We start from the raw sequence: 25,451 nt of genomic DNA on the forward strand, positions 1-25,451 counted from the left end.
CTTGAAGTTCCCCTCAGTTACGCCAGCATCTCTGCAGCCGTCCTCACAGTTCGTTCCCTCCTGTGGCGATGCTGCTGGGTAACCGTCGTTCGTAGACATGTATGTGACTTCCAGTCCGACCCTCTGGCCAGTGCGTATGGAAGACAATAGCGGTCCTCTCATAGCTCCCTGAAGTGAGGAAGGCGCGGATCTCCTACAAGGAAATAAAGACACGTTGGTCAAGTGCAGTTTCAAAGAAATGTAGAGTTGCCAGCTATAATTTCTCCTTTGTGACTTTTTTCTTCATGATTCATCCAAGATTTCTACTTGTGGTAGCTAAACATATTTAGTGAGCTACAGAACTAGGGCTCTTTCCTGGGGAAAGACCAGTTATGGAACTGGGGTTGTAATCATTAAATTTTATCAACTTCACTGGATTAAGAAACCATTGGAGGGGAGCTGGAGAGATGGCTCAGAGGTTAAGAGCATTGCCTGCTCTTCCAAAGGTCCTGAATTCAATTCCCAGCAATCACATGGTGGCTCACAACCATCTGTAATGGGGTCTGGTGCGCTCTTCTGGCCTGCAGGCATACACGCAGACAGAATATTGTATACATAATGAATAAATAAATATTTAAAAAAAAAAAAAGAAACCATTGGAGGGTGGGGGGTAGGGGCAGAAGAGGTGGCTCAGGTCATGGTTGCTGACCTAGCATGAGGATCTTAGTTTGGACCCCTAGCACACACAGAAAATTGGGCATGGTAGCTGGGTGAAGTGGCACAGCACGTCTTTAGTACTATGTAGCACTTTGGAGACAGAGGTAGGTGGGCTTCTGTGAATTCCAGGCCAGCCAGGACTACACAGTGAGAGCCGGTCTTTATAAATAAACACAGGCATGGTGGTGCATACCTATAGTCCTAACACTGGGTCATTGGAGTGGGGGCAGAGATAGGATTCTGGGGGGGTGTTGACAAGCTATAGTAGTTATGCTCCAGGTTTAGTGAGAGACCAGACTCAGAAAATGAGGTGGAGATAGACAGGAGGGGGCATCAACTTAAACCTCTGGCCTTTCCGCATGTGTATACAAGAAATGCCGAGTTGACTACTTCAAGTGGACGTACCTTCTCCAGAACACTGAAGGTGACCAAGTGAGTGGGGAGAGATGCATCGCTCCGAAACTCTTGTTGTAGCCAGCTTAAGGGGTTTAGGTAGAACATATCTGCTTCATCAAGATACTGGGACTTTCCAGTCAGGTCTGGAGGACACTGGAGAAACCGCATGGACAGTGGGCAGTGAACGTGGCTGTGTAGAAAGGTCACGATAGTTAAGCACCCCAAGTTTCCATATTGTTTCAGGCTGACCTTGAACTTGCGGGACCTCAGGCAGAACTGCCTTCCTTACCTGTAGTAAGGAGTGGAGTGGCAAGGCATCATGATGAACACGGAGACTGAAGCTGGGTCGGGACCTCTGGGGCAGACTTGCTGAATGTGACTCATGACATCCAGAGTGCCCCTCTGGTGAACTAGGCCAGTATAGAGAGCCAGCAGCATATTTGACAAAAGCAGGAAACCCAGAGCTGCCTTCCGCCATGCCTTCAAGTGGGCTAGTGAGTATCCTGCATGGAGATGGGCAGAAGGAAGTGGAATGCGGCGGTCTTGCTTTTCTGTTATGAGTTCATTTGCATGTAATTTTCCATGCAGACAGTATAAGCCGTGGCAAATAATGAATTGGCTTCTCTGCGCACTCACCACCATTGTACTCTCGGGCAGGAGCTAGCCTTTTTCTGCTGAGTCAAAGGTGTGGTGTGGGTAATGGCTGTCCAGGCTTAACCTGGCAGACAAAGTCTGAGGGCATCTGACATCTAGGATTTACAGAGGGATTTCTGAAATTTGACGCCAAGGACAGTTGGAAACAACCAGTATCATGGCTAGCCTGGACTGAGATGCAGTACAGGAAGCAGCACTGTGTGTTCAGTCATACCCAGTTGGATCCCACCACCTAATAGGGCTTTTTAGTTCCGTGTAACATGGAGGTGTAGTTCCCATAAACATCACTCTAAGAGCCTGCCTTGCTCTAGTTGCCTGGCCCTAGAAAAGATGCTTCTGGGTGTGGTGCTGGGGCGTAGCTAAGTGTCTGGCTTCCATCTCATGCACAAGGTACAAACCCCTTTATGTAAGTTAGCTCTTTCTATGTGTACGGGTTCTGTGGGCTCAAACATAGGTGCCAGGAAGTTTAGATTGCTGCAGGAAATCAGGCTGTGTTTTCACCTACCACGTAAGTACTAAATCCTACAAGAAAGATCTTGTAGTGGAACTGTGAACTCAGACACCAAAATTAACAAGAGAATATACAGTGTGTGAGGTAGCACACAGCAGTGATCCCAGCCAATGTGGAGGTCTAGGCAAGAGGGTGCCGGTTCATAGCTAGCCTGGGCTATTAAGCAAGATCTTCAAGTTGAAGCTGTTGCTTCAAGGGACAAGGATTGGCCTGGAACTTTGGTTTCTTGTGCCTCAACGTCCCTAGTGCAAGGATTACAAGTGTTTTATTTTTTCCCCTTAAGACAGGAACGTGCCATGCATGTAACACAGGCTGGCCTTAACCAGCAATCCTCTGGCCCTGGCAGCCAGAATGCTGGAGCGCAGACAGGTGCCCTCTTCCCTGACTTGTTGGCTCTAGAACAGAGGCCATCTTGAAGCAGTGCATGAGCAGTGTGGATAGGCAGACCCGAACTCAGAACAAGTGCTTGTCAACAGGAAGCAAGGTCTCTGCGGCCAGCAGTGAACCACTTGACACCTACTACTTGTTGGGAGCACATCAGCACAAGTGCATCTTAGCATCTCCACCTCGGGCAGGTAAGAAACGAAGGCACAGTTCGCGCTCTAAGGAACTCGTTATCCAGACCTAGTCTTAAAGGACTGAGTGAGTTCTGCTTAAGTAGGTGTGTGCCATCAGACTGAACAAATCTTCCTGTTTCACCGCCTCTTGAATCTGGCCTGCTTTTGATTTGCTGTGACCCAAAGACTGGTGGAAGGACTCGCAGATTTCAGGTCCAGGCCTCCTGCCTTCCCACTCTTCTCTTGGGACCCACATAAGAAGCTCCACCTGACGGACAGGGCAGTGACAGGACTCAGGAGCTGGTGTGTTCAGTTTGCAGCTAGCCTGGTCCCACACATCTAGAGCCCTTCCTAGGCCTAGTGCTTTGTCCAGTTGGTGTGAGTGAGCACGGCTGAGATGTGACTTGTAAGGATAAATGGCATTAAAAGTCACTAATTAGACAACAGTGACTGACAGGTCACAAGAACAGAAGAAGGCTTGGATTTGAAGTGGTTAGGAAAGACTTGATAATTCTAAGGGAGGCTGTGCATGGTGCAGCAAGCCTGGCCTCCCATCACTGGGTGATCAGGAAGGAGGTCAAGGCCAGCCTGGATGACACAGTGAGATTGTTAGCCAGACTCTGTCTCATCCTCTACCCCTGGCAAAAAAAGTGGCGTGGAAGGTGGATCCTTGTTTTACCTTACGTAACACAGGAGGAAAGCTATTTAGAAGCTGGGCAAGGTGGCTCACATCAGTAACCTCAGCACTTGGTAGGCTGAGGCAAGAGGATGATCCTTGTTCAAGGCCAACTGAAAGGTGAGGTCCAGTCAGCCCCGCCTGCAAAGCCAGATCACCCATAGATCATTAGATTACAAAAAGAAACCACTACAGTAACAGTTTCTAATAGGAAAGTTTTTATCTAGCCGAGCTGGAAATAAACTGGCACTGTCTTTAATGTTTTATACTCTTCTGAGACAGATAGGATCGTGCTATCGAAATCCCAGGCTGCCCTTGACTTGTGGCTGATCCTCCTGCCTTTGGATCGCAGCAGTGCTGCCATACCTGGCTTCTCTTAACTATTTCTATCTTCTAGTGTATTCTGTATTAAACAAAACACTTACCACAGAACACCATGCAAAATGGTAAAACTGGATAGATAAACCTGAATTCTTTGTGGCCCAACATGCTATAATAAAGGATATTAAGGCAAAACATTAATTTTACACATTCCTGCGAAATCAGTGTATATAAAATAAAATAAACATGATCTATTTTTCTAGTATCTGAGATGGAATTTTTTTTTAAAGATAACCATTTTTCAATCATAATTCTCATTAGCCTCAAACTCTTGACACTTCCTGCTTTAGTTTGTGTTGTTGGCACTGCTGGCATTACACCATTCCTGGCTTCAGACTCAGAAAACATACTCTTTTTTAAATAGAATGTGATTATGATTAAACAGTCTTGTCAGTGAGATTATACTGTTCAATTACACTTAGAAAATTTATATTACTAATTCAATTAAGCAATACTACTAAAATTTGAAATAAGGATACATTCAAAAATATCTTTAAATGTTTGGGTATGTGTGTTGGGGTTGGGTGCTCACGCCATAGGGGGCGTTCGGTGGTCAGAGTACCAAGGACTCCTACTATGTGAATCCTGGTGGCGCAGGTGCCTCTCCCCAACATACGTCTGATAGTGACGATTGTCACTGTTTGAACACCACAAACTCACTGCTACTTCCATCTGCCATAACCTTACTGCTCTACCCTAAGAAAGTAAAAACCTGCTTTGGAATAGTTCAGAATCTCTTAGGAACATTGGAACATTCACCTACGTGAACATAAAAGTCTTACCTGTACACCAGCAGTGTCCACAGCACGGTCAGCAGTAGTATGTGCAGCCTCCTTGGGGCCAGGAAGCAGCCGTGGATGAAGAAGGGTAAGTGGGTTCCCAGGACAACTGGAAACCCTTGACTGAAGTACCAGTGCCATGGATGAGAGCCATAAAATGTCCCCAAATTCTGCAGCACGTTAAATTTCAAGAAATTAAGTTGGACCAACGTCCACTGGTATAAGTAAAAGAAAATGAAAATAGTGTCAGAAACTGATCTTGGATCTTTGAATATTGGATAGAATCATAATATTAAATAATTTAAATATCAGGCAGCAGCCTTACATTAGTAATTCTAATCAATGACATGAAGTCTTGTTAATAACTTGTTTTTTTTTTTCTTCCAAGACAGGGTTTCTTGGGGTAGCCCAGGCTACCCAAGAACTTGCTCTGTAGACCAGGTTTGTCTCAAACTCACAGCTAATAATAAATCTTCTAGGCTGCAAATCAGAGTTGTAACCCCCTGCGAAGTGTGCCTTTTGAGGCCGAATATAAAGCAGTGGCGTCTACTGCCCAGAGTTCGGGAGTCTGTTTTGCAACCAAATGAAGGGCAGAGTATTTTGGTTGACAGGACTTCTGGATGACTAAGGATTAAAATCATTAAACATCAAGATGTGTGTTAATGGAAACCACAGCAGAGGACACCAAAGAATACAGCCAGAATGATTCAATGGATTCTGTTATAACTAAAGATTTGCCTCCGTTCCCAAATATTAATGGGTCTGTTTGTGTTCTGAGGTGGGGTCTCTTGTAGCCTAAGCTGGCCTCCACCTCCTCCCTGTGCAGCCAGGGATAATATAATGCTGACCACCCAATCCTCCTGCCTTCTCAGTGTGAACCCACACCAGGCCAGTGTCATCACACCCAGATTGAAATACAAAAACATTACAAGTCCAGCTTGAGGTTTCAGAGCAGTAAATGGTTAAAAATAGCCTTTAGTTTAATCTCTTTTTACTTACTTGGCCAAAAAAGATGCGATCAATTATCAGAGACAAACTGAAGGTTATAAGTCTGAAAAACAAAGTAGAATGGTAACTCACATTTGAACCTGCCAGATTCCAAGCCAATGCCTTTTATAAACACTTTAAAAATGCTTTACAAGGGCTGGAGAGATGGCTCAGTGGTTAAGAGCACTGATTGTTCTTTCAGAGGTCCTGAGTTCAATTCCCAGCAACCATATGGTGGCTCGCAACCATATGGTGGCTCAAAATAAATAAATTTTTTAAAAAATGCTTTACGGGCTGGAGAGATGGCTCAGAGGTTAAGAGCACTGGCTATTCTTCCAGAGGTCCTGAGTCCAATTCCCAGTAACCACATGGTGGCTCACAACCATCTGTAATGAGATCTGGTGCCCTCTTATGACCTGCAGGCAGAATACTGTATACATAATAAATAAGTCTAAATAAGTCTAAAAAATGCTTTACAAGTTCACCAACTGGATTCATACATTTTGAAAGATCTTTCACTGATGAGAAGCAAACTTAAAAAAAAATCTACTATTTTATCTATTTTTTTTTAAAAGATTTATTTATTAAGTATACAGTGGTCTGCCTGCATGTATGCCTGCAGGTCAAAAGAGGGCACCAGATCTCATCTCAGGTCGTTGTGAACCACCACGTGGTTGCTGGGAATTGAACTCAGGACCTTTGGAAGAGCAGGCAGTGCTCTTAACCACTGAGCCATCTCTCCAGCCCCTATTTTATCTATTCTTAACTAATCAACCTGCCAACATAAAAATATGATTAAGAGATCAGCTTCCCAGCTCCCAGGGCTGCTGGCAGCTTCGCTATCCTTGCACTTCTGAGATCGGACTGTCTTCCTATGTGTGTGCTGAGAGTAGCTGTCTGTCAAACTCCCTTGGTTCTGTTTTGAGACAGTCTCCATTTTTAGTTATTTAGCTACGGACAGTGTCAGTTCCCGTCAGTTGTCAACTTGTCACACCTGAGAGAACCACAGTTGGGGAGTGGTCTCCATGAGATTGTCCTTTGCCATGTCTGTGTGGCGTTTTCTTAAATGTTAGCTGATGTCATAGTGTGTGCCCACTGTGAGCGGAGCCATCCTCCGGCCCACAGGCCCAGGCTTGTAAGAAAGGTAGTTGAGCAGTGCACAGGAAGCAAGCTGGTAGGCAGCGCCTCCGAGGTTTCCTTTCTTCAGTTCCCCCTCAGGTTTCTGCCTTGGCTTCCCTAGGTGGTGGACTATAATTGGTATATTGTAATCAATCCTTTCCTCCCCAAGTTGCTTTTGTTCAATGTTTACACAGCAACAGAACGCTAACAAGGAGGCACAGCCATATAATTTTGTTTTGTTTTTTGAGACAAGATGGCTGTCCTGGAACTCTGTAGACCAGGCTGGCCTCACACTCAGAGACCTACCTGCCTCTTGCCACCTGAGTGCTATGATTAAAGGCGTGAACCACCACTGTTTGGCAGAGTTTTCTTTTTATGAGTTGTGCTGGTGGCTTTGAACTTCTGCCTCAGCCTCCTGAGAGACATTGCCTCATTTCCACCTTGCGGTTTCTTCTTGGGATTGTAGTAATGAAGGTGGCTTTGCATGTTTACCTTTTGTTTGTTTGTTTGTTTGTTTGCTAATGGTCTAACTTCATTCCAATGTGAACATAAAGGATACTTTGTATGGTTTGTCTCTTAAGATGTATTGAGCCCAGGGCCTTGTGCACGGTAGAGAAGCACTGAGCCACTGAGTACAGCTGAGCAAGTTTCTGTTTTGTTTTGAGACTGAATCTTACCACGCAACCCTGGCTGCCTAGAACTCATAGATCCACCTGCCTTTGCCTCCCGAGTGCCGGGCTTAAAGATGTGTGCTACCACACCGTACATGATGAATCCCTTTATATTTAGTGGCCATCTGGATACTTTTTAATTGTGTGCATGCATGCATGCATGCATATGCACCACGTAGGTTACTTGTGGCCTCAGAGGTTAAGGACATGTGTTGGGTGCCCTGGAACTGAAGTTGTGGACAGCTGTGAGTCCCCATGTGGGTGCTGGGAACTGAACCTGGGTCCTCTGCAGGAGCGACAGGTCCCTTTCAACCACTGAGACTGCAGCTCCCAAACTGGATAGTTTTGGAAGCTGCTAGGGTGTTTCCTCATTTGTTTCCAGTTTTTCCGTGTTTTGTGTCCTCTGGAGATGAGGTTCGGTTGATCATGTACTGTAGATGCCATTTTGTTTCTTCACAGTGGGTCTCAAAATGTCCTTTTGTTTTGTTCTGTGCGCGCTGGAGTCAGCATGTAAGCGGTCTGCCATGGAGCTCTGCCTCCATCGCAAAGTTCCTTCCCTACTCAAATGTATCTTCTCAGGCTTTCTGTCCTGCTGGGGGATGTCCTGCTGAACCTGGAGGAGACAGTGCTGATTTACCCTTACTGCAGTAGTCTCTACCTTTCTGACGCTGTGACCCTTTAACACAGTGGCTCATGATAAAAGACGTGCTTGAAGTTGTGTTTTTTTTTTTTTTTTTTTTTTTTGGTTTTTCGAGACAGGGTTTCTCTGTAGCTTGGGAGCCAGTCCTGGAACTAGCTCTTGTAGACCAGGCTGGCCTGCCTCTGACTCCCGAGTGCTGGGATTAAAGGCATGCGCCACCACCACACAAGGAAGATTTTCTTTTAACTTAGTTTGGAAGTAGGTTCAACATTTTTTTTTCTAGGTTAGTTAGGTGTGGTGGTTCAGCGTCACCCAGAAACTGAGGCAGAAGGGAATCTTTGAGTTCAAAGCCAGCCTGGTTAACATAGCATGTCCCAGGCTAGCCAAAGCTTCAGGGTAAGGCTGTCTCTAAAACAAAACAAGACAAAACAGGCCAGGCCCAGTGGTACATGTCTTTAATTACAGCATTCAAAAGGTAGAGGCAGGCCTGGGCTACATAGTGAGAACTTGTCTCAAAAAAAAAAAAAAAAAAAATCAAAGCAAAAAACAAAAATGATTTCTGTTTGTGAACCCTATTTTCCCATATGAAGTCTGAGTGCTTTTCCTTGCACGATTTCCAAGTGGCCTTTGTCGCTGTTTGCCCTCCTAACATTTTCCCTCTGAAGGCTTGCAGTCTTCTGTATTCCCCATAAAGGCAGAGCACTGGGAGCTGGCTCAGTATCTGGCACTGCCCTAGAGGCCAGGCCTTGTACAGGGGTCTGACCCCAGCTACTCAGAGAGCTGAGGGACACTGCAACTCCATGCTCTGCTGGGCAAGGTCCACTCCCTGGCTGAGAAGACAGTCTGGATAGTCTACTGGATGCTGTGGTGGGTGTCATGCTGGGGGCTCAGGCCAGCTGTGTTAAACAACTCAACAGTTCCTGACCCGCTGGCTTTGCTAATTTTAAATTTCTCCATGTTTCTGTTTACTATAAAATAAGAACACTAGCATGACTTACACTCAAGAACATCATGGGGTCATTTGAGCAAAACTGTTATAAGGTCCTTAATAAATAAAGAGAAAACTGTAGGAAATAAAAGTGGAAATTCTAATAGACACTTTTGTTTAACCGAAAAAAAAAAAAAAAAGTTAATCAGCCGGGCGGTGGTGGCGCACGCCTTTAATCCCAGCACTCTGGGAGGCAAGGCGGATCTCTGTGAGTTCGAGGCCAGCCTGGTCTAGAAGAGCTAGTTCCAGGACAGGAACCAAAAGCTACAGAGAAACCCTGTCTCAAAAATCAAAAAAAAAAAAAAAAAGTTAATCAGTCTCATAAATGTAAAATGGAATAATGGAATACTGGACCAATGGAATGGCTCAGGGGGTAAGGTGTTTGCCACAAAAACCTGCTAATTGAGTTCAATTCCTAGAGCCCATATGGAGAGAACCACCACCACAAAAGTAGTCTGACCTCCGTGTGTGTGTGTGTGTGTGTGTGTGTGTACGCCTTGCAGCACGCACACACTAGTATTTAAAAAATAACAAACACAGAGTTGAAAGTTTTCTGTGACATTAGATACAGTAATTAGCTGAAGGGTACAAAATCTTTCTCACAACATGTCATGTTCAGGTTAATAAGATGTTTCAGATGGCACCACGGCCAGACTTACCCTACAGGTAAAAAGTGATGCAGGGTCAGATGGCGCTTTCTCTGTTCTTGGTAGAAATGACTGAAGAGTAATGGCACCCATGGGATGAGCGCTGTGGGGCGGACTATGCAAGCAAGTGCGACCAGGAGTGAGTACTTGACACTAGAAACAAGGGAAGGTCGTTACAGGAGACAGGAGATGGAGCTTCAAGTTAGTCATCTCGTTCCACTGTGAGAGGACTCCGGTTTGGGGGCTTTTGAGACAGGGTCTTACTTAAATAGCTCAAGCTCATTTCCCCTTTCATACTCCAAGCCTCCCAGGTGCTGGGGTTCCAGGCCTGTGCCACCAAACCTAGGTTAGCACTTTCAAGTAAGAAGCAGATTCCTAATACTAATTGTGTATACTTTAAGATACACGAAACCTTAATGCTGCTTCATTGGCAGAAAAATAATAAACATTCTCCTAAGCAACTATATTAAAAAAAAAAACACAAATCCTTTCTTTAGCAGACATTTAAGAAAATCCCGTTATTTATTCATTGACGGCCTGAGTCCATATGACCGTGTAGAGTGGAGATGCAGCTCAGTGGAAGAACATTTCAGGGCCTGGGTCTGACCCCAGGCACCGTTCCCAAGAAGGAAGGTGTTTTTGTTTGAGTAGAATTAGGTAAATTCTACTCACATGTATACACACATACACACACAAGGGTGTATGTGTAATCCCAGCACTTCAGAGACTGACTGGGGCAGGTGGGTCATGAGTTCAAGGTGAGGCTGCGCAGTTTCGAGAGTCACCCAAGAGTTGGGGTTGCAGGCATGAACCACCGTGCCCAAGCAACTCTTTGTCTGGTTGTGTAGCGCAGGCTGGCCTCAAACTTGCTGTATAAAAGATGGTGACTTTAGCCGGGCGGTGGTGGCGCACGCCTTTAATCCCAGCACTCGGGAGGCAGAGGCAGGCGGATCTCTGTGAGTTCGAGACCAGCCTGGTCTACAAGAGCTAGTTCCAGGACAGGCTCCAAAACCACAGAGAAACCCTGTCTCGAAAAACCAAAAAAAAAACAAACAAACAAAAAAACAAAACAAACAAAAAAAAAAGATGGTGACTTTAACTCCTGACCCTCCTGCCTCTGCCTCCCAGTGTTGGCATTACATAATGTGTGACCACCATGTCCAGATAGGGTCAGTGATCTTTCACAGACCTACCCAGAGTTTCTCAAACTGAATGTGACATAGAGAGAAAGTAGAGTAATTGGTAGTGAAACCACAGGATAGGGCCCAGCTAGGTCTCATCTTGATAATAAAAGACTATAAAACAGGGAGTTAGAGCCCTCGGGTTATGGAGCACAACAGAACAGCGCATTCCCACAATCTGCCTATCTTTTTCACTTACAGTAGCCTCGAACATTTCCCAAATCTAATGCAGAAATGATGTCAATGGAGCATGGTGGTAGCATACACCGTTAGTCCCAGCACATGGGAGGCAAGAGCAGGCCAAGCCTGGTCTACTCAGTGAGTTTCAGGATAGCCTGGACTACACAGTGGGGCCCTGTTTTAAGGAAAGGAAAATCTTGGTGCAAGAAGGCTGAGGGTGCACTGGCTTGTTTATGGGCTTCCCAAGCCTCCTGTCTCTTCCTTTCACTGCTTTTGCTTTTTCCTTCTCTCTCTCTCTCTCTCTCTCTCTCTCTCTCTCTCTCTCTCTCTCTCTCTCTCTCTCTCTCTCTCTCTCCTTTTATTGAGACAGGCTGTCTCTATGTGGCCTTGGCTCTCTAACTTACTACTTAGTTGAAGCTGGCTTCAAACTCACAGATCTGCCTACTTCCGCCTCCGTTAGGTGCTGGGACTAAAGGCATGTGCCAGCATACCCAGATTTAGAACATTCTTTTGAAATCAGGTTTGACTCTGGTGGTTTTCTACTCTGTGTAGAATAAAACCCAAGGTGTGGAGCCTGGTTCCATCTCAGCCTCATCCTTGCTTGTTCCTCCCTCCCACACACTTGCTCCCCACACCACCTGCCTAGTGCCTACAGCTCTGTCAGCTCTGTGATTCTGCTCAGACATTTCTCTCTGCTTGGTCTGGGTTTTGTTTTTTTTTTTTTCTCTCTCTCTTATTATTTAGCTCTGCTGACCCTCACCCGTGCTGGTCAGTAGACCTGCGGGAACACTTAGCCTGCCTTCTGATTGCTGTAGGGAACCGGAAGGCAGTCACAGCTTGAGTGAGGATTACTTATTCTCCTGGCTGATTCCTTGCCATTGCTGAAGGCTAACTATGCCCTTCTCCTGTGGGGACCTTCAAGTAGAGAGAGCTTGGCAAGGATCCAGTACTCTTTCTTCTAGTCCTTTGGAGCCCACCAATAATAGGCTGCTACTTCAGTGAGCTCTGGGCACTACTGGATGTCCTTAGCACCGTCTACACCTTGTAACCAGCCATCTTTTAAGATTTACCATGCAGTGTGACCGTTTTCTGTTACACTCATCGGTGTGACCGTTTTCTGTTGCATTCATCGGAAACCTTTGGTTCCTCTAAGTCCCATGAACACGTGGGATCTACTGAATAGAAAATGTTGATACTTGGGGTTTTTCCAAAAAGCACATCCTAGAACTCCCATCTTACCTGTTCATGGACCTCGAGCCTTCCAGGGGATAGTAGAAGAGGGCAGTTGCAGTGAGGGCAGTCTCCGTGGTGTTCGTGAGGGTTCGGGTACAGCAGTACCACGTGAACCAGGAGCACAGCTGGCAAAAAAACTAAGAAGTCAGGAGTGAGTGCAGCTGCAGTAGGGAATGGATGAAGTGTTCCGTAGAAAGCACGATTCCAGATGCTGCAGAAGCTATGTCAAAGGGGAATGTCTGAAAAGTAGACATGGTCAAACGCTGTTTTTATCCTGTGCCACCCGTGGCTTTGATAACAGATTTGCATGTCTTAATGCTAAGTTGGTAGTGCTTTTGGAAGGTTCTGATGAAGAAAAAAAAAAGCCGGGCAGTGGTGGTACACACCTGTAATCCCAACACACACCTGTAATCCCAACATTTGGGAGGCAGAAGCAGGCAGATCTCTGTGAGTTCAAGACCAACCTAGTCTACAAATCGAGTTCCAGGACAGTCAGGGCTACTCAGAGAAACCCTCTTTTGAAAAACCAAACAAACAGAACAAAAAGGTTCTGATTTTCATGATGGAAAAGGTTTTCCTTGAGGAGAACTCAGGGAAGGTCTCAAAGGTGGGCTGCCATCTCTGCTCCCGCTTCACATGTGCCTTTGGCAGTGCGCATAAAACATAAACACAGTTGCTATGGGAATGAGTCCGTGTCTGAATCAATTAGCAGGGACTTAGTCACTAAGCTAATTTTCTTTATACAATGTAAAACACAAAACAGACCAAGGCGCTAAGAGCACTTACTGCCCTCTTAGAGGACAGGAGTTCAGGTCCCAGGCCCCTGCCAGTGGCTCACAAACACCTCTAACTTCAGCTGCAGAGAATCCCACACCCTCTTCTGGCCTACATGGGCACCACATTCAGACACACAGAAAATAAAACACATCTTAAAATGTAAAGAAACAATGCTGGCACAAATAGGCCTTTCCTCCAGGTTACTAATACATCATAGTCCAGAAATGTTTTGGTGAATGGAAAGCTTAGAATTTAAAGTGTATTTTGTGATAGAAACAAAGTCAGTAGATCGGTAAATGGTTCACGTGGGCAGAGTGAAGCAAGGAAACCGTGGCACTACACAACCCAGTCCCCCATTGGGGGAATAGTTTGACTGGGAGATACAAGGCAGAGGGGTCTCTGTGAATCTGAGGCCAGTCTGGTCTACATAGTGAGTTCCAGAACAGGCAGGGCTATGTAGGGAGACCCTGTCTCAAAAACGAAACAAACACAAGAAATAAAATAAAGGGCTTTCTCAGGCAATCCTCAGGGCTGGGGGGACAGCGAACATAGGCTGTAAAAGCAGCTTCCAGAATGTCCAAAGGCTAAGGAAAGAGATGAGGACTCTGACAGTTTAGATGCCCAAGGGATTCCAAAACCGGCTTTGGGATCCGGCCTGTCCCACTTGGGCCTGAGTCAGGAGATGACATGTACCGCTCAGATTTTACTGTTCTTAATTACGGAAGAATTTCCAGACAGTTCCAGGGACCAGCTGTTTTAGGGCCGTCTGCCCACGCATGCTCGGTCAAATGTCTACAGTGTTGGGACTTACCCCCCATCGTGCCACTTCCTGGTTTCCCACCTGCTTCATGAGCGAGTACAGCCTTACATCCGCTACAGCAGAGAGAAGAGCTTGGCCCAGTCTGGGAATCCAGATCTTCAGTGGGTAAAAAGAAAAGGTTTGTTGAGCACATCATCCTGGTTCATACTGAACTGCCATAAAAAGCAAAATCCTAACCATCCGCAGAAAGCCACCCTTCCATCCCCGTAAGTCTCTCAGGCGCGGGTGTGTGTGTGTGTGTGTGTGGTGTGTGCTTAGCTTGCCGGCTCTTGCTTGCAAAGCAGCCCCTCCCCCATCTTTTGGAAAGGCTTTGCTATGTAGCCCCGCTGTCTTTTCCTGTCCCAGCACCCCCAAGTATTGGGATTTACAAGTGTGAGACACCATATCCCACTTACCCATTTTTATATTTATGTATATCTTACAATACTAATATACTTTGTGATCGTCGGCACTGAACCCAGGGCCATGTGCATGTTAGACAAGTGCGCTATCACTGAGCTCCTCCTGAGCAGCTTGAAACCATTTTATTGTGTTATGATTCAATTTTAGGGTGGTGGTGCACGCCTTTAATCCTAGCACTCTGGAGGCAGAGGCAGGCGAATCTCTGTGCATTCGCATTCAAGGCCAGCTTGGTCTACAAGAGCTAGTTCCAGGACAAAGCTACAGAGAAACCGTATTTTGAAAAACCAAAAAGGAAAAAAAAAGCACTTGTTTAGGGCTGGAGAGATAGCTCAGAGATTAAGAGCACTGGCTTCTCTTCCAGGGGTCCTGAGTTCAATTTCTCAGCCACACATCACTAACCATCTGTGATGAGATCTGATGCCCTCTTCTGGCCTGCAGGCATACATGCAGGCAGAACACTATTTGTAATAAGTAAATCTTTAAAAAATTATTTAAAACAAAGATCCTCTTTTAGAAGCATATGGTAGGTTTTGTTTCTCAGTCAAGCATTTACAGTACTGTGTGCTTGGTATCATAGCAGGTGTTAACATGCATTAGCTCATTCCTTCTAACAACATCTAACATCAGCTCGCTGAGACTTGTTTAACACACGAGGAGACCAAGGCACAGAGAGGTTAGGCTATGTGCCCGAAGCTCTAGAGCCAGTTAGCATTGATGCCTGGATTCAGACCGAGGTAGACCTAATACTGCAGCCTGGGCTCTTAACAATAAAAGTTTTTAAATCCAGGGCTGGAGAGATGACTAGTGATTAAGAGTGCTTGCTGATCTTTCAGAGGACCCAAGTTCAGTTCCCAGCACTAAGGTCAGGAAGCTCACGGGTGCCTCCCAGCTCTAGAGCATCTGAACCTTTCTTCTGGCCTCCAGCACCAACATTCGTGTTCCAAGCACACATGAATAAATGAATCTTTTTTTAAAAAATTGGTTTTTTTGGAGATGGCCTCAGCCACTGCAAAGAGAGGCACGGCCCTGTGTCAAACAAGCTAATCCAGAGCCTCAGTCTTTCTAGGCGCCACATAGCACCTCAGAACTGGACTCCCTCTGGAATACTGGGGCCTGGTTTTCCCTGACCAAAAAGAAACAGTTCAAATTCCTGGGTCCAACTTGATGACAGCCTAACAGATCCTGAGGGCTGGTGTGTACCTCAGTGGAACCTGCCGGCGTGCACCCCAGTGGAATCTGCCGGCGTGCACCTCAGTGGGACCCACTGGCAGGTAGACATGTACCCCAGTGGAACTTGCTGGCGTGTTCCTCAGTGGAACCTGCTGGCAGGTAGGCATGTACCTCAATGGAACTTGCCGGCATGCACCCCAGTGGGACCTGCTGGCGTGTACCTCAGTGGGACCTGCCGATGTGCACCCCAGTGGAGCCTGCCGGTGTGTACCCCAGTGGGAACCTCAGTGGAACCTGCTGGCATGCTCAAGGTCTTGGTTTGGTTCCCTCCTGCTCCTCTTCTAAAGGATCCTAAAACCGAGAGTCGGACTAGACAGACTCGTCAGGTCCTGCGCAGTCTTCTCTTAACAGCCCCCGGTAATCCATAGCCTAGAAACTGCAGCCTTACTACACAGCACAGTGACGATACAGGTCATTAAATGTTTGTCACCACAAATTTTCTCCCCAATCCAATGAATTAAAACATCATATAAAACAGATATTTTGCTGTCTTTAAACTGTGTTCTCACAGCAGATTTTCTCTTCATCTTTTATTTGTGTATGTTTTATGTGTGTGTGCACGCACAGAGATGCTAGAGGGTGTTTGACCTCTTTCTCTGTCACATGTTCCCTTTGAGGCAGGGTCTCTCCCTGACCTGGGGACTGGAGTTTTACAGGGTGAAGCACAACCCGGGGATAATCTTCTATTTACCTCCTCAGAGCTGGCCTCACAGGTATTTGCTTCTTTCATGGGTGCTGGGACATGAACTCTGGTCTTTATGAAAGTGGACAAGGGCTCTTAAACTTGAGCTAACTCTCCAGCCATTCACTTTTATCTTCTTATTTAAAATTTAATTTATTTTTAAATATATTGAAGAATTCTACATCAGTGTCTTTGGTACAGTGGGCTTCCCGGACAAGGCTGAACTTTACCAACAATAGCCTTTTAGAAACAAATTTTCTGAGATTTGCAAAGTTATTCAATTATCATTCAGTTATTACCAACTAACTCTTGAAAAAGGAGTACATCTGGATTTAACAATTTTGGTCACTTTAATTTAAACTTACCAGCAATTGAACACTGTCTTTCCCCAAAAGATGCAGAATCTTGTAAATGCTCGCAAAGATGAGGGGGTAAGTGTAGCCCCTCAGTCTCTCTGTCCATTCCCAGGTCAGATAACCATAATTACTAATATCAAGGACCAAATAGCAAATAGTACTGAAAAATTAATTTATACCTCTCTATATAAAGCCATATTTTTTCTTTGACAATGAAGTTTTAAAACACAGTTTTTTGTTTTGATGGTGGGAACTGATCGCCAGCCTTGGACATGCTAGGCAGGTAGTGCACCGCTAAACTGCACCCTAATCCTTAAAACACATGGTTTTACTTTATATTGAATATTTGATCAACTGAAGTCTTAATTTCCTCAAATTAGAAATGTGTTTCGCGAGTCCAGCATGGTGGCACATGCCTTTAATCCCAGCACTTGGGAGGCAGAGGCAGGTGAATCCTTGTTAGTTAGTTCAAGGTTAGCCTGATCTACAAAGCATGTTCCAGGGCAGCCAGTGCTGTTAGACAGAGGAACCCTGTCTTGAAAAAACCAAAGAAAAGAACTATAAAGGATATCTGAAGACCATGTGGTGTGCAACTTCAAGAGACTGCCAGTATTCATCAGGAACGAAACTCGTCTGGACTAAGAAGCAGTTAAGTATTCGCAGAGAAACGGTAAACAAGACCAGGTAAATGCTTTCTCCAAGAAGACCTGAAAAGCAAATCAAAGTAGTGACTGTGGCATTAAAGTCAGGCAGCTCCTCCTTCATATACACAACTGTGGCGTCCCTGGCTCTGGCTCTGTTAAGGCCCCTCAAACCACTCCACAAATGTTATCTAGCTAAGTGATATACTTCACCAGCTGCAGAGTTAGCTAAGGATGGAACTCTTACTTAGCCTGCTTGAGGTCCTGAGTGTGTTCCCTAACAGCATGTGTGGAGCAGGTAACAAACCATGAACACCTCCAACCACTGCAAAAAGACAGAAACCCCACTAGGGGGCGGAGACACACCCCCACACACCCCTGTTCACCACTGGTGGTTCCTTAACCGAATCTCCCCCTAACCTCAGCCTGCCACTGGTGATTCCTTTCCGATGTGAGGAAGCTAAGGCTCAGAAAACTGCTTTGCCCAAAATAAAAATGCTGTTACTGACTAGGTAGTATTCAAGCCCAGGCCGGTCGGCCACTTCCCAAGTTTGCTTTTCAGCTGCATGCTGAATACAGAGTATTTTCTACTTTAGTTGTTAACAGTCCGTGTGTATGTGAGTGTGGGAATCAGATTTTATGTTAAAATCTGTTATGCCCGATGTGATCGTGTCATCATCGCACGTCAATGGAGAGGCTGAGGCAGGAGGATTGCGGCAAGTCCAAGCACAGCCTGCACCGCACAGCAAGGACACTATCCAGCGAGCTTCAGCTCCTTTCCACCGCGACGCACAGCCCGCCAAGCCGCAGGCGTCAGGAGCCGAGAGCTCTGCGGCGCAGCCCGCACTCACCGCCGCGCTGAGAGCGCTTCTCCTGCGTATTCACGTACAACGTGGACTTCCTCTTCCGCAGCTTCATCTCGCCGGAGCCGCTGTGGAGACTGCGGAAGGCCAGGCCGTGGTCGCCGGCCTCGGGCTCCATCCCTTCCCAACCACCTGCAGCCCGCAGGGAACCAGCCCCGTACCTTCTCCCGGGCGGACGCGCACCACTAAGATTGGGCCCGGCGAGCCGCCGTCGCGGGGCTGCTCCAGCCCATCCACAGCCGGAAATGCGGCCGGAAGCGGCTGAGTCTTTAGGTGGTGCTGGATTGCGCCTACCTGACTGGAGTTCAGTCCTGGAAAAGACAAAAGTAAGGACTGGACCCCTTACTGCGCCCGGCACCTCGCTAGCGCCCGCTGAGGAGGTAACAGAGCGGAGGGAGGCAGTGAAGTGCTGAGATCAAGCTCCCGGGTGACGTCGGCGCTCACCCCAGATGCCGGGTCCTCGCCTGGGAACCGTTCATCAAGGTCTTACAATGACAGGAGACAGAAAGTTATGTCAGTGGATTTTTTTAATTAAATGAAGTTATTTTTTAAACATTTATTATGTATACAGCGTTCTGCCTGCATGTATATCTGCACGGCAGAAGAGGACACCAGATCTCATCATAGATGGTTATGAGCCACCATGTGGTTGCTGGGGTTTGAACTCAGGACCTGTGGATGAGCAACCAGTGCTCTTAACCTCTGAGCCTCATGTCAGTGAATATTTATTATTAATCTGTTTTTCACCACCCCCAGGGGATTTCTCTTCCAAATTAATCTACTTTCTCTTCAGTTCATTTTCTTGAGTCGATCTCACTATATAGATCAGGCTGGTCTTGGACTCAAGAGATCCTCCTGACTCTGCATCGCGAGTGCTGGGATTTAATGCCTGCACTACCACACTTGGCCTCATCTATTTATCTCACTTGGTGATAGGTCCTCACTATATAACCGTGGCTTGCCTAGAACTCACTATGTGGACAGGCTGGCCTCAGACTTAGGTTTGCCTGTCTCCACCTCATAAGTGCTGGGATCAAAGGTGTGTGCCACCATGCCGAGTAATCAAAGCATTTAAAAAAAAAAGTTGGTGGGGGCTGGAGAAATGGCTCAGTGGTTAAAAGCACTGACTGCACTTGGAGAACTCCCTGGTTTGATTTCCAGTACCCACATACTGTGGCTCCGTGCCTCTGAGGGCACCAGGCATGCATGCTGTTGCAGATACATACATGAAGATGAACACTCATACACATAAAATAAAACTTAAAAATGTATCGGTAGAAACATTAAGTAGACGGGGACGTCTGTGCTTCAGGCCTCAGATGCCCTCTGCTAACGTTCTTAGCTTTTGAGCTGGTGGAAAGAAAGGGCCTGTTACTGCATCCCAGGATTTTACCCGATAGTCATAAAGATGTTTGGTCACATTCGGAAGCTAAAGTTCGACTATTTAAGGGGTTAAAGACAGTCCAAGATAATTTGACTTGAGGTCTGAAACATCCTGGCTCCTCATAGTCACTGAAGTTCTAGTCAGCTTGTCTTTTAGAATGTTTAACGAATGTGTTTTGTTTTTGTTTGTCCTGGAAACTTCAGTTCATGAAACCCAAGATACAATTATCATCTTTTAAAAAGGGGGAAGAGGGTCTACTGAACAAACTGAGGTTCAAAAGACTCAGATTATTTTATTTATTTATTTATTTATTTATTTATTTATTTATTTATTTATTTATTTATTGGTTTTTCGAGACAGGGTTTCTCTGTAGCTTTGGATCCTGTCCTGGAACTCACTCTGTAGAACAGGCTGGCCTCAAACTCACAGAGATCTGAAACAGTTTCAAATGGCCTCTGGCTTTTGTTCCTTTTTTGTTTGTAAACTCTTTGCCATTGAACCAAAGCAAGATTGGTAAAATTGTCATTTGTGTGGTCAACTGTGTAATCTAAGAGAAGACACACCTTCCTTTCCCTGATGGGCTTAAATTTCATTTGAGAGCCATTATAAAATTTATAAAAATCAGCTGCGTGGTTAAGAATCCATGCCGCAATCCAGAAAGTGTGTGGCTCCTTCGCTCTGCTCTTCTCATTCACTGACATCATACCAAGGTGATTAACAAGCAGCACTGTTTTCTAGAAGCTGCTATGTCCATTTGTGAGTTTCCACTGTTTTTAGTTGTTGGAACTAGAAGCCAAATCTCCGTCCTGTTTTTCTCAAAAAGGGCATGCAATGGTTTGCATTTGATGTCTCCGAAAATATCAAAAGGAACTCAACAAACTTTGTTGTTGTTTTGCCTTGCTTTGCTTTTTTCGAGATAGGATCTTACTGTGTAGCCTTGGCTGGCTTGGAACTCACTATGCAGACTAGACTGACCTCAAACTCACAGAGCTGTGTTCCCCCCCGCCACCTATAGTGCTAGAATTAAAGGCAAGCACCACCACTCCTGGCTCAATAAAGTTTATAACCTCTTAAAAATTTTTGTCATAAAGCTTGCTAAAAATAATGACTACTGCAGAAGAAATAGTGAAAAGTCGTTATTTATTATTTATTTATTAAACAAATTTATTATTATTTAGATAAGATTTAAAATGAGACAATCATGTCTGACTTCCCTTCAGGTATCTTTTGGAGTAAAATGTTTTGTATGACTTGCAAAGTGGTTGCCATCCCTTGCCATCTTTTTGCCATTTTAAAAGCTACCAGTTTACACACCCTGAGAAGACTAACACGGCTAGGTTAGTGGGATAAGCCTGTCATCCTGGCACTTTGGAGGGGAAGGCAGAACTGTAATCTTAGAACACCCTGCCTAGGGGCTGGAGAGATGGCTCAGAGGTTAAGAGCACTGACTGCTCTTCCTGAGGTCCTGAGTTCAATTCCCAGCAACCACATGGTGGCTCACAGCCATCTGTAATGAGATCTGGTGCCCTCTTCTGGCCTGCAAGCATACATGGAAGGAATGTTGTATACATAATAAATAAATAAATATTAAAAAAAAAAAAAAAAAAAGAACACCCTGCCTATCTCGAAGAACCAGGACAAACAGGCAAACGTCAGGAAAGAACTCAATGGGAACGTGCTGTAATAGAAGGATATGTAGCGTCCTCTCATGCCGCCCTCTGCCCTTCATTCCCTGTACGTTCCTTTTTAAGGTTGTTGTTGATTGGCTTTGCTTTTTGTTTGTCTGAGACCTGTTATGGTATCCAGACTGTCCTCAAACTGGCATGGAGCCAAAGGGTGACCTTGTGCTCCCCATCCTCTTGTCTGTGCCCGAGTGCTGGGAATGTGAGCATGTGCTGCTGTGCCTGGAGGAAATACAAAGTTAAATGTAAAATAAGATTTGTAACTATTGGCAACTAAATTGAAATTTTAGAAAATATTCCATAGTAAGTCTATATGCTGTCCTGCAAACCCCTATGTATTTGTATTTATTAGTTAGTGGTTCTTTTTCATTTGTTTGTTTCAAGACAGGGTTTCTCTGTGTATCTCTGGATATCTAGGAACTCATTCTGTAGACCAGGTTGGACTTGAACTCAGAGATCTACCTGCCTCTGCCTCCCAAGTGCTGGGATTTAGTTAGTGATTCTTAAATATTATAAAAACATTCACACCAGAGCAAACTCGTAGTAAATCTTTGAAAGGGCAGTTGTGCTGGAGACAGGGCCCGGGGGTTGAGAGTGGATACGGCTCTTCTAGGGGAGTTGAGTTCCCAGCACCTGAGCTGGACGCCAACCACTGCCTGTAACTGCTGCTCCGGGACTCTGACACTTGCTGGCCTCTGGAGGCACTTTTTAGGGGCTCCTGCGCTAAGTGGTCCTTTTTTGTCCCCCTCTCTTTGGAAACAGATCTGAAGAGATTCGCTGTCCGCGGAGCATAGCCGCCCTCGGCCTGTGCACTACTTGTTTGGCAATGCTCAGGAGATTGACTGTTTCACAGGTGCTCTTTGCTGTCGCCCTTGGAATTGCTGGAGGAATGTATATTTATCAACCAATATTTGAACAATATTCCAGAGACCAGAAGGAATTAGAAGAAAAGCTGCAAGGGTTTCAAGCAGCAGAAGAGAAGAAGAGCTAATTCCGCGTCCAGTGAATTTGTAGGCACTGCTCGCCATTCTATTGAAATTACACATGGACTATTAATCTAGTAAAAATTTAGATACATTTTAATAAATAAATCATGGGTAAAGGATTAAGGTTATTTGTTTATTTATAGTTTTGTTTTCAAGACAGGGTTACTCTGTGTAGTCCTGGCTGAACTAGACTTTGCTCTGTAGACTAGACTGGCCTCGAACTCAAGAGATTTTCTTGTGTCTGCCCCCCAAATGCTGGGATTAAAGGTGTGAGCCACCACAACCAGGCAATTTAAGCTATTTATGACAGTTCTTTGTTGGTTTGTTTCAGGGCAAGAGCTCACTGTGTAGCTCGGGCTGGCCTCAAACTCTAGGCAGCCCAACCTCAGCTTTCCAAATGCTTGGTTTATGGGGCATTTGTTTTTTAGATAGGATCTATGTAGCTCAGGCTGGCCTCAAACATGCAATCCTGCCACTGGTGCTGGGATTACAGAGTCTCAACACATCTGACAAATAAGATAATTCATTAAAAAAAAAATACTTCTTTTTACAACATCTTGAATTTTACAGGCAAATGGATGGAGCTAGAAAACATCATTTTGAGTGCGGTAACCCAGACCCAGAAAGACAATGATCACATGTACTCACTCATAAGTGGTTTTTAAACATAAAGAAAACCAGCCTACACATCACAGTCCCAGAGTATCTAGACAACAATGAGGACCCTAAGAGAGACATACATAGATCTAATCTATATGGGTAGTAGAAAAAGACAAGATCTCCTGAGTAAATTGGGAGCATGGGGACCTTGGGAGAGGGTTGAAAGGGAGGGGAGAGGCAGGGAAGGGAGCAGAGAAAAATGTAGAGCTCAATAAAAATAAAATTTTTAAAAAATACTTTTAAAATTAATATAATTATGTGTGCTTCATATGGGTTATACACACAGGAGTGCAAGAGCGTCTAGAGGCAAAAATTGTTGAATATCCTATAGCTGGAGTTACAGATGGCTGTGACCTGCTTGTGGGTCCTGGGACTTTAATCCAGGTTCTCTGTAAGAGCAAATGTACTCTTACGTGCCCAGCCATCTCTCCAGCCCCGAGATGTTTCGCTTTAGTGTTCACTTATTTGCAGTTTTATGTCTTCTCAGGACAGGGCATAATTTCCTATTGCATAAGTAAATTCAGTATGCTTAATAGTTTAGTGTGCTTTTTTTTTCTGTGCTGGAGAGATGGCTTCTCTTTCGGAGGTTTTGACTTCCCAGCACCCGGTTGGTGATTCACAACCATCTATAACCATAGTCTCATAAGGTCCATGTCCTCTTCTGGTGTGCAGATAGATGTACATGCAGACAGAACATTGATATACATAAAATACATCTTTTTTTAAATTCCCCTTTTCTTGTACAATACACACAAATGTGAGAGTTCTGCTTGTTAGTTTTCCAATTTTGGAGACTGAATCCAGGGCTTCCTGACGCTATGAAAGTGTCCTCCCACTGACCTATACATCCTAGTTAGAGATGGTTGTGAGCTGCCGTGTAGGTGTGGCAGCTAAACCTCCATCCTTTGAAAGAGTAGCAAGTGCTCTTAACCACGGAGCCATCTTGTCAGCTCCTGCTTTTTAAAATTCACATCAAATTCACTCAGTAGCCAAGACAGGGCTTGAACTTGTGACTATCCTTCCTTAGTTTATAGAGTAATCGGAGCTACAGGCCTGTGCTGTCAGGGTTGGATTTCTTATTTTTTTTTAATTTTTTTTTCGAGACAGGGTTTCTCCGTAGCTTTGGAGCTGTCCTGGAACTCCCTTTGTAGACCAGGCTGGCCTCGAACTCACGGAGATCCGCCTGCCTCTGCCTCCCGAGTGCTGGGATTAAAGGCATGCGCCACCGCCTGGCTATTTTTTAAATTCTTGTCATGTAATCCAGGATGGCATAAACTCATAACTGAGCTCAAGTTGACTTCAATCTGTCGCCTTCACCCCTTTTCCAGACACATGTCACTTGCCTTGATTTGGTGTTACTTGGATGTGTTCAGACACTTACTTATTTTGTAGAGAGGGTCCCACTGTGTTGCCCAAGCTGACTTCAGACCCTGGGATCAAGTGATATTCCTGCTTGAGCCCCCTTACTTACCCCTCCCCCAGTGGCTGGGATGCGGGCACCTTCCACTCTGTCCATCTACCAATCACGTCCTTTACTTTCCTTATTGAGGTCCTTACTGGATGTTGCTGAAGTCTCCTACTTAAGCATTAGTCTTACAGGTAAGTTCCAGGGGCCAGGAGCAATTTAACCTAGTCCACTGTTGCAGCCTATGTGCCTTGAAGTGCCTTACTCACTGAAAGCATCCTCGGGTGATGAATGGTCACAGTACCTGTCTGTAAACGCCAAAGTCGTGGCCCTGCTCGGCTGCAGAAGTGGAGAACGCTGAAGGTGGGTATTCCACCTGCATCGTACCATCAGCAGTCACTGTGTTGTTCCCTAATTTAGTTCATAGACTGTCCCCCAAAGTTTGTGTGGGGGGCGTTTGGTCCCCAGTGTGTTGATATTGAAAGACGGTAGCTCCTTAAGAGCTAGTTCCTGAAGGAAGACAATTGCCTGACTTTTCCCAAGGAGTCTGTTTCTGTTCACCCCAGATAGAGAGGAAAGGATAGAAAAGATTCTGTTCAGGACCAGCTTGGTGAAGCCAGTGAGTTTATTGGGATTACTTACAGAAGTGTGGGTGGCTCCAGGAGCTGCCATCCTCAGAAGGCTCCTTGGACATAGTTGAGAAACCGAGCGCACTGTGATGCAGTTCCAGTAGCAGCAGACAGGAGGGTGGACTGGCCGGCAGGAATGGGACTGCTGGAGTTTGTGGGGAGGCCTCTTGGGTAGACAGCTGCATGGACAGGAGCTGAACTCAGGCTTCCCGGCATTTTGCTTCTCTGGGATGTGGAATTCTGAAAGCACAAAGGGGCAGGCCCAAAGGCCAGTGTTGAAAGCTCCGAGCCACCTTTGGATGGATTTGGATAATCTCATCCCTAGGTCAACATCTAAACTCCTCAAAGAAAACCCTGGGCATCGAGAAGAGGCCGCTGGGAGGCAGCAGAGGCTCACAGGTCGCTCCTAACCCTGTCTTAGTATGTTATGCCTCCCCACAATTTCTCTTACTGTGTATAAACTGTCCTATCAGTGTTTTAGGAATTCAGGCTGACTGTAAGCAGAATTAGACTGTGTTCACGTAGACTCCACTACGCAGGCCTTTACCTCCCAGAATGGTATGTATGTATGTATGTATTTCCTGCCTGAATCTTAACTTATTTTTCTCGCTGTCATATCTAGGAACCCCCGGCAGGCC

General features: G+C 45.5%; 2 protein-coding genes across 5 annotated transcripts; one reads left to right on the forward strand and one right to left on the reverse strand.

Annotated features, from left to right (window-relative positions):
- Positions 1–30: 30 nt before the first annotated feature.
- Pigb (phosphatidylinositol glycan anchor biosynthesis class B) lies at positions 31–18,189 on the reverse strand. Its single transcript, XM_057768113.1, has 12 exons — positions 18,056–18,189; positions 17,135–17,270; positions 16,573–16,690; positions 13,885–13,989; positions 12,303–12,433; positions 9,715–9,855; positions 5,650–5,701; positions 4,654–4,865; positions 3,916–3,980; positions 1,382–1,595; positions 1,102–1,282; positions 31–193 (listed from the first exon to the last, which is right to left on the reverse strand). Exons 1-12 carry the CDS (start codon positions 18,183–18,185, stop codon positions 44–46), a joined length of 1,635 nt encoding a protein of 544 aa, XP_057624096.1. The 5' UTR covers positions 18,186–18,189; the 3' UTR covers positions 31–43.
- A 41-nt stretch (positions 18,190–18,230) lies between these two features.
- Positions 18,231–22,918, forward strand: Pigbos1 (PIGB opposite strand 1). Of its 4 annotated transcripts, none has more exons than XM_057768114.1 (2): positions 18,231–18,393; positions 21,896–22,918. In XM_057768114.1, the coding sequence occupies exon 2, from the start codon at positions 21,960–21,962 to the stop codon at positions 22,122–22,124; it is 165 nt and encodes a 54-aa protein (XP_057624097.1). In that variant the 5' UTR covers positions 18,231–18,393; positions 21,896–21,959; the 3' UTR covers positions 22,125–22,918. The 4 variants fall into 4 exon arrangements, with proteins under 4 accessions (XP_057624097.1, XP_057624101.1, XP_057624098.1 ...); XM_057768118.1 differs by having other exon boundaries at positions 18,334–18,447; XM_057768115.1 differs by having other exon boundaries at positions 18,358–18,580.
- The last annotated feature ends 2,533 nt before the right edge of the window (positions 22,919–25,451 follow it).

The sequence above is a fragment of the Chionomys nivalis genome, chromosome 4, assembly GCF_950005125.1.
Source record: "Chionomys nivalis chromosome 4, mChiNiv1.1, whole genome shotgun sequence".
In the NCBI taxonomy this organism is placed as follows: Eukaryota; Metazoa; Chordata; class Mammalia; order Rodentia; family Cricetidae; genus Chionomys; species Chionomys nivalis.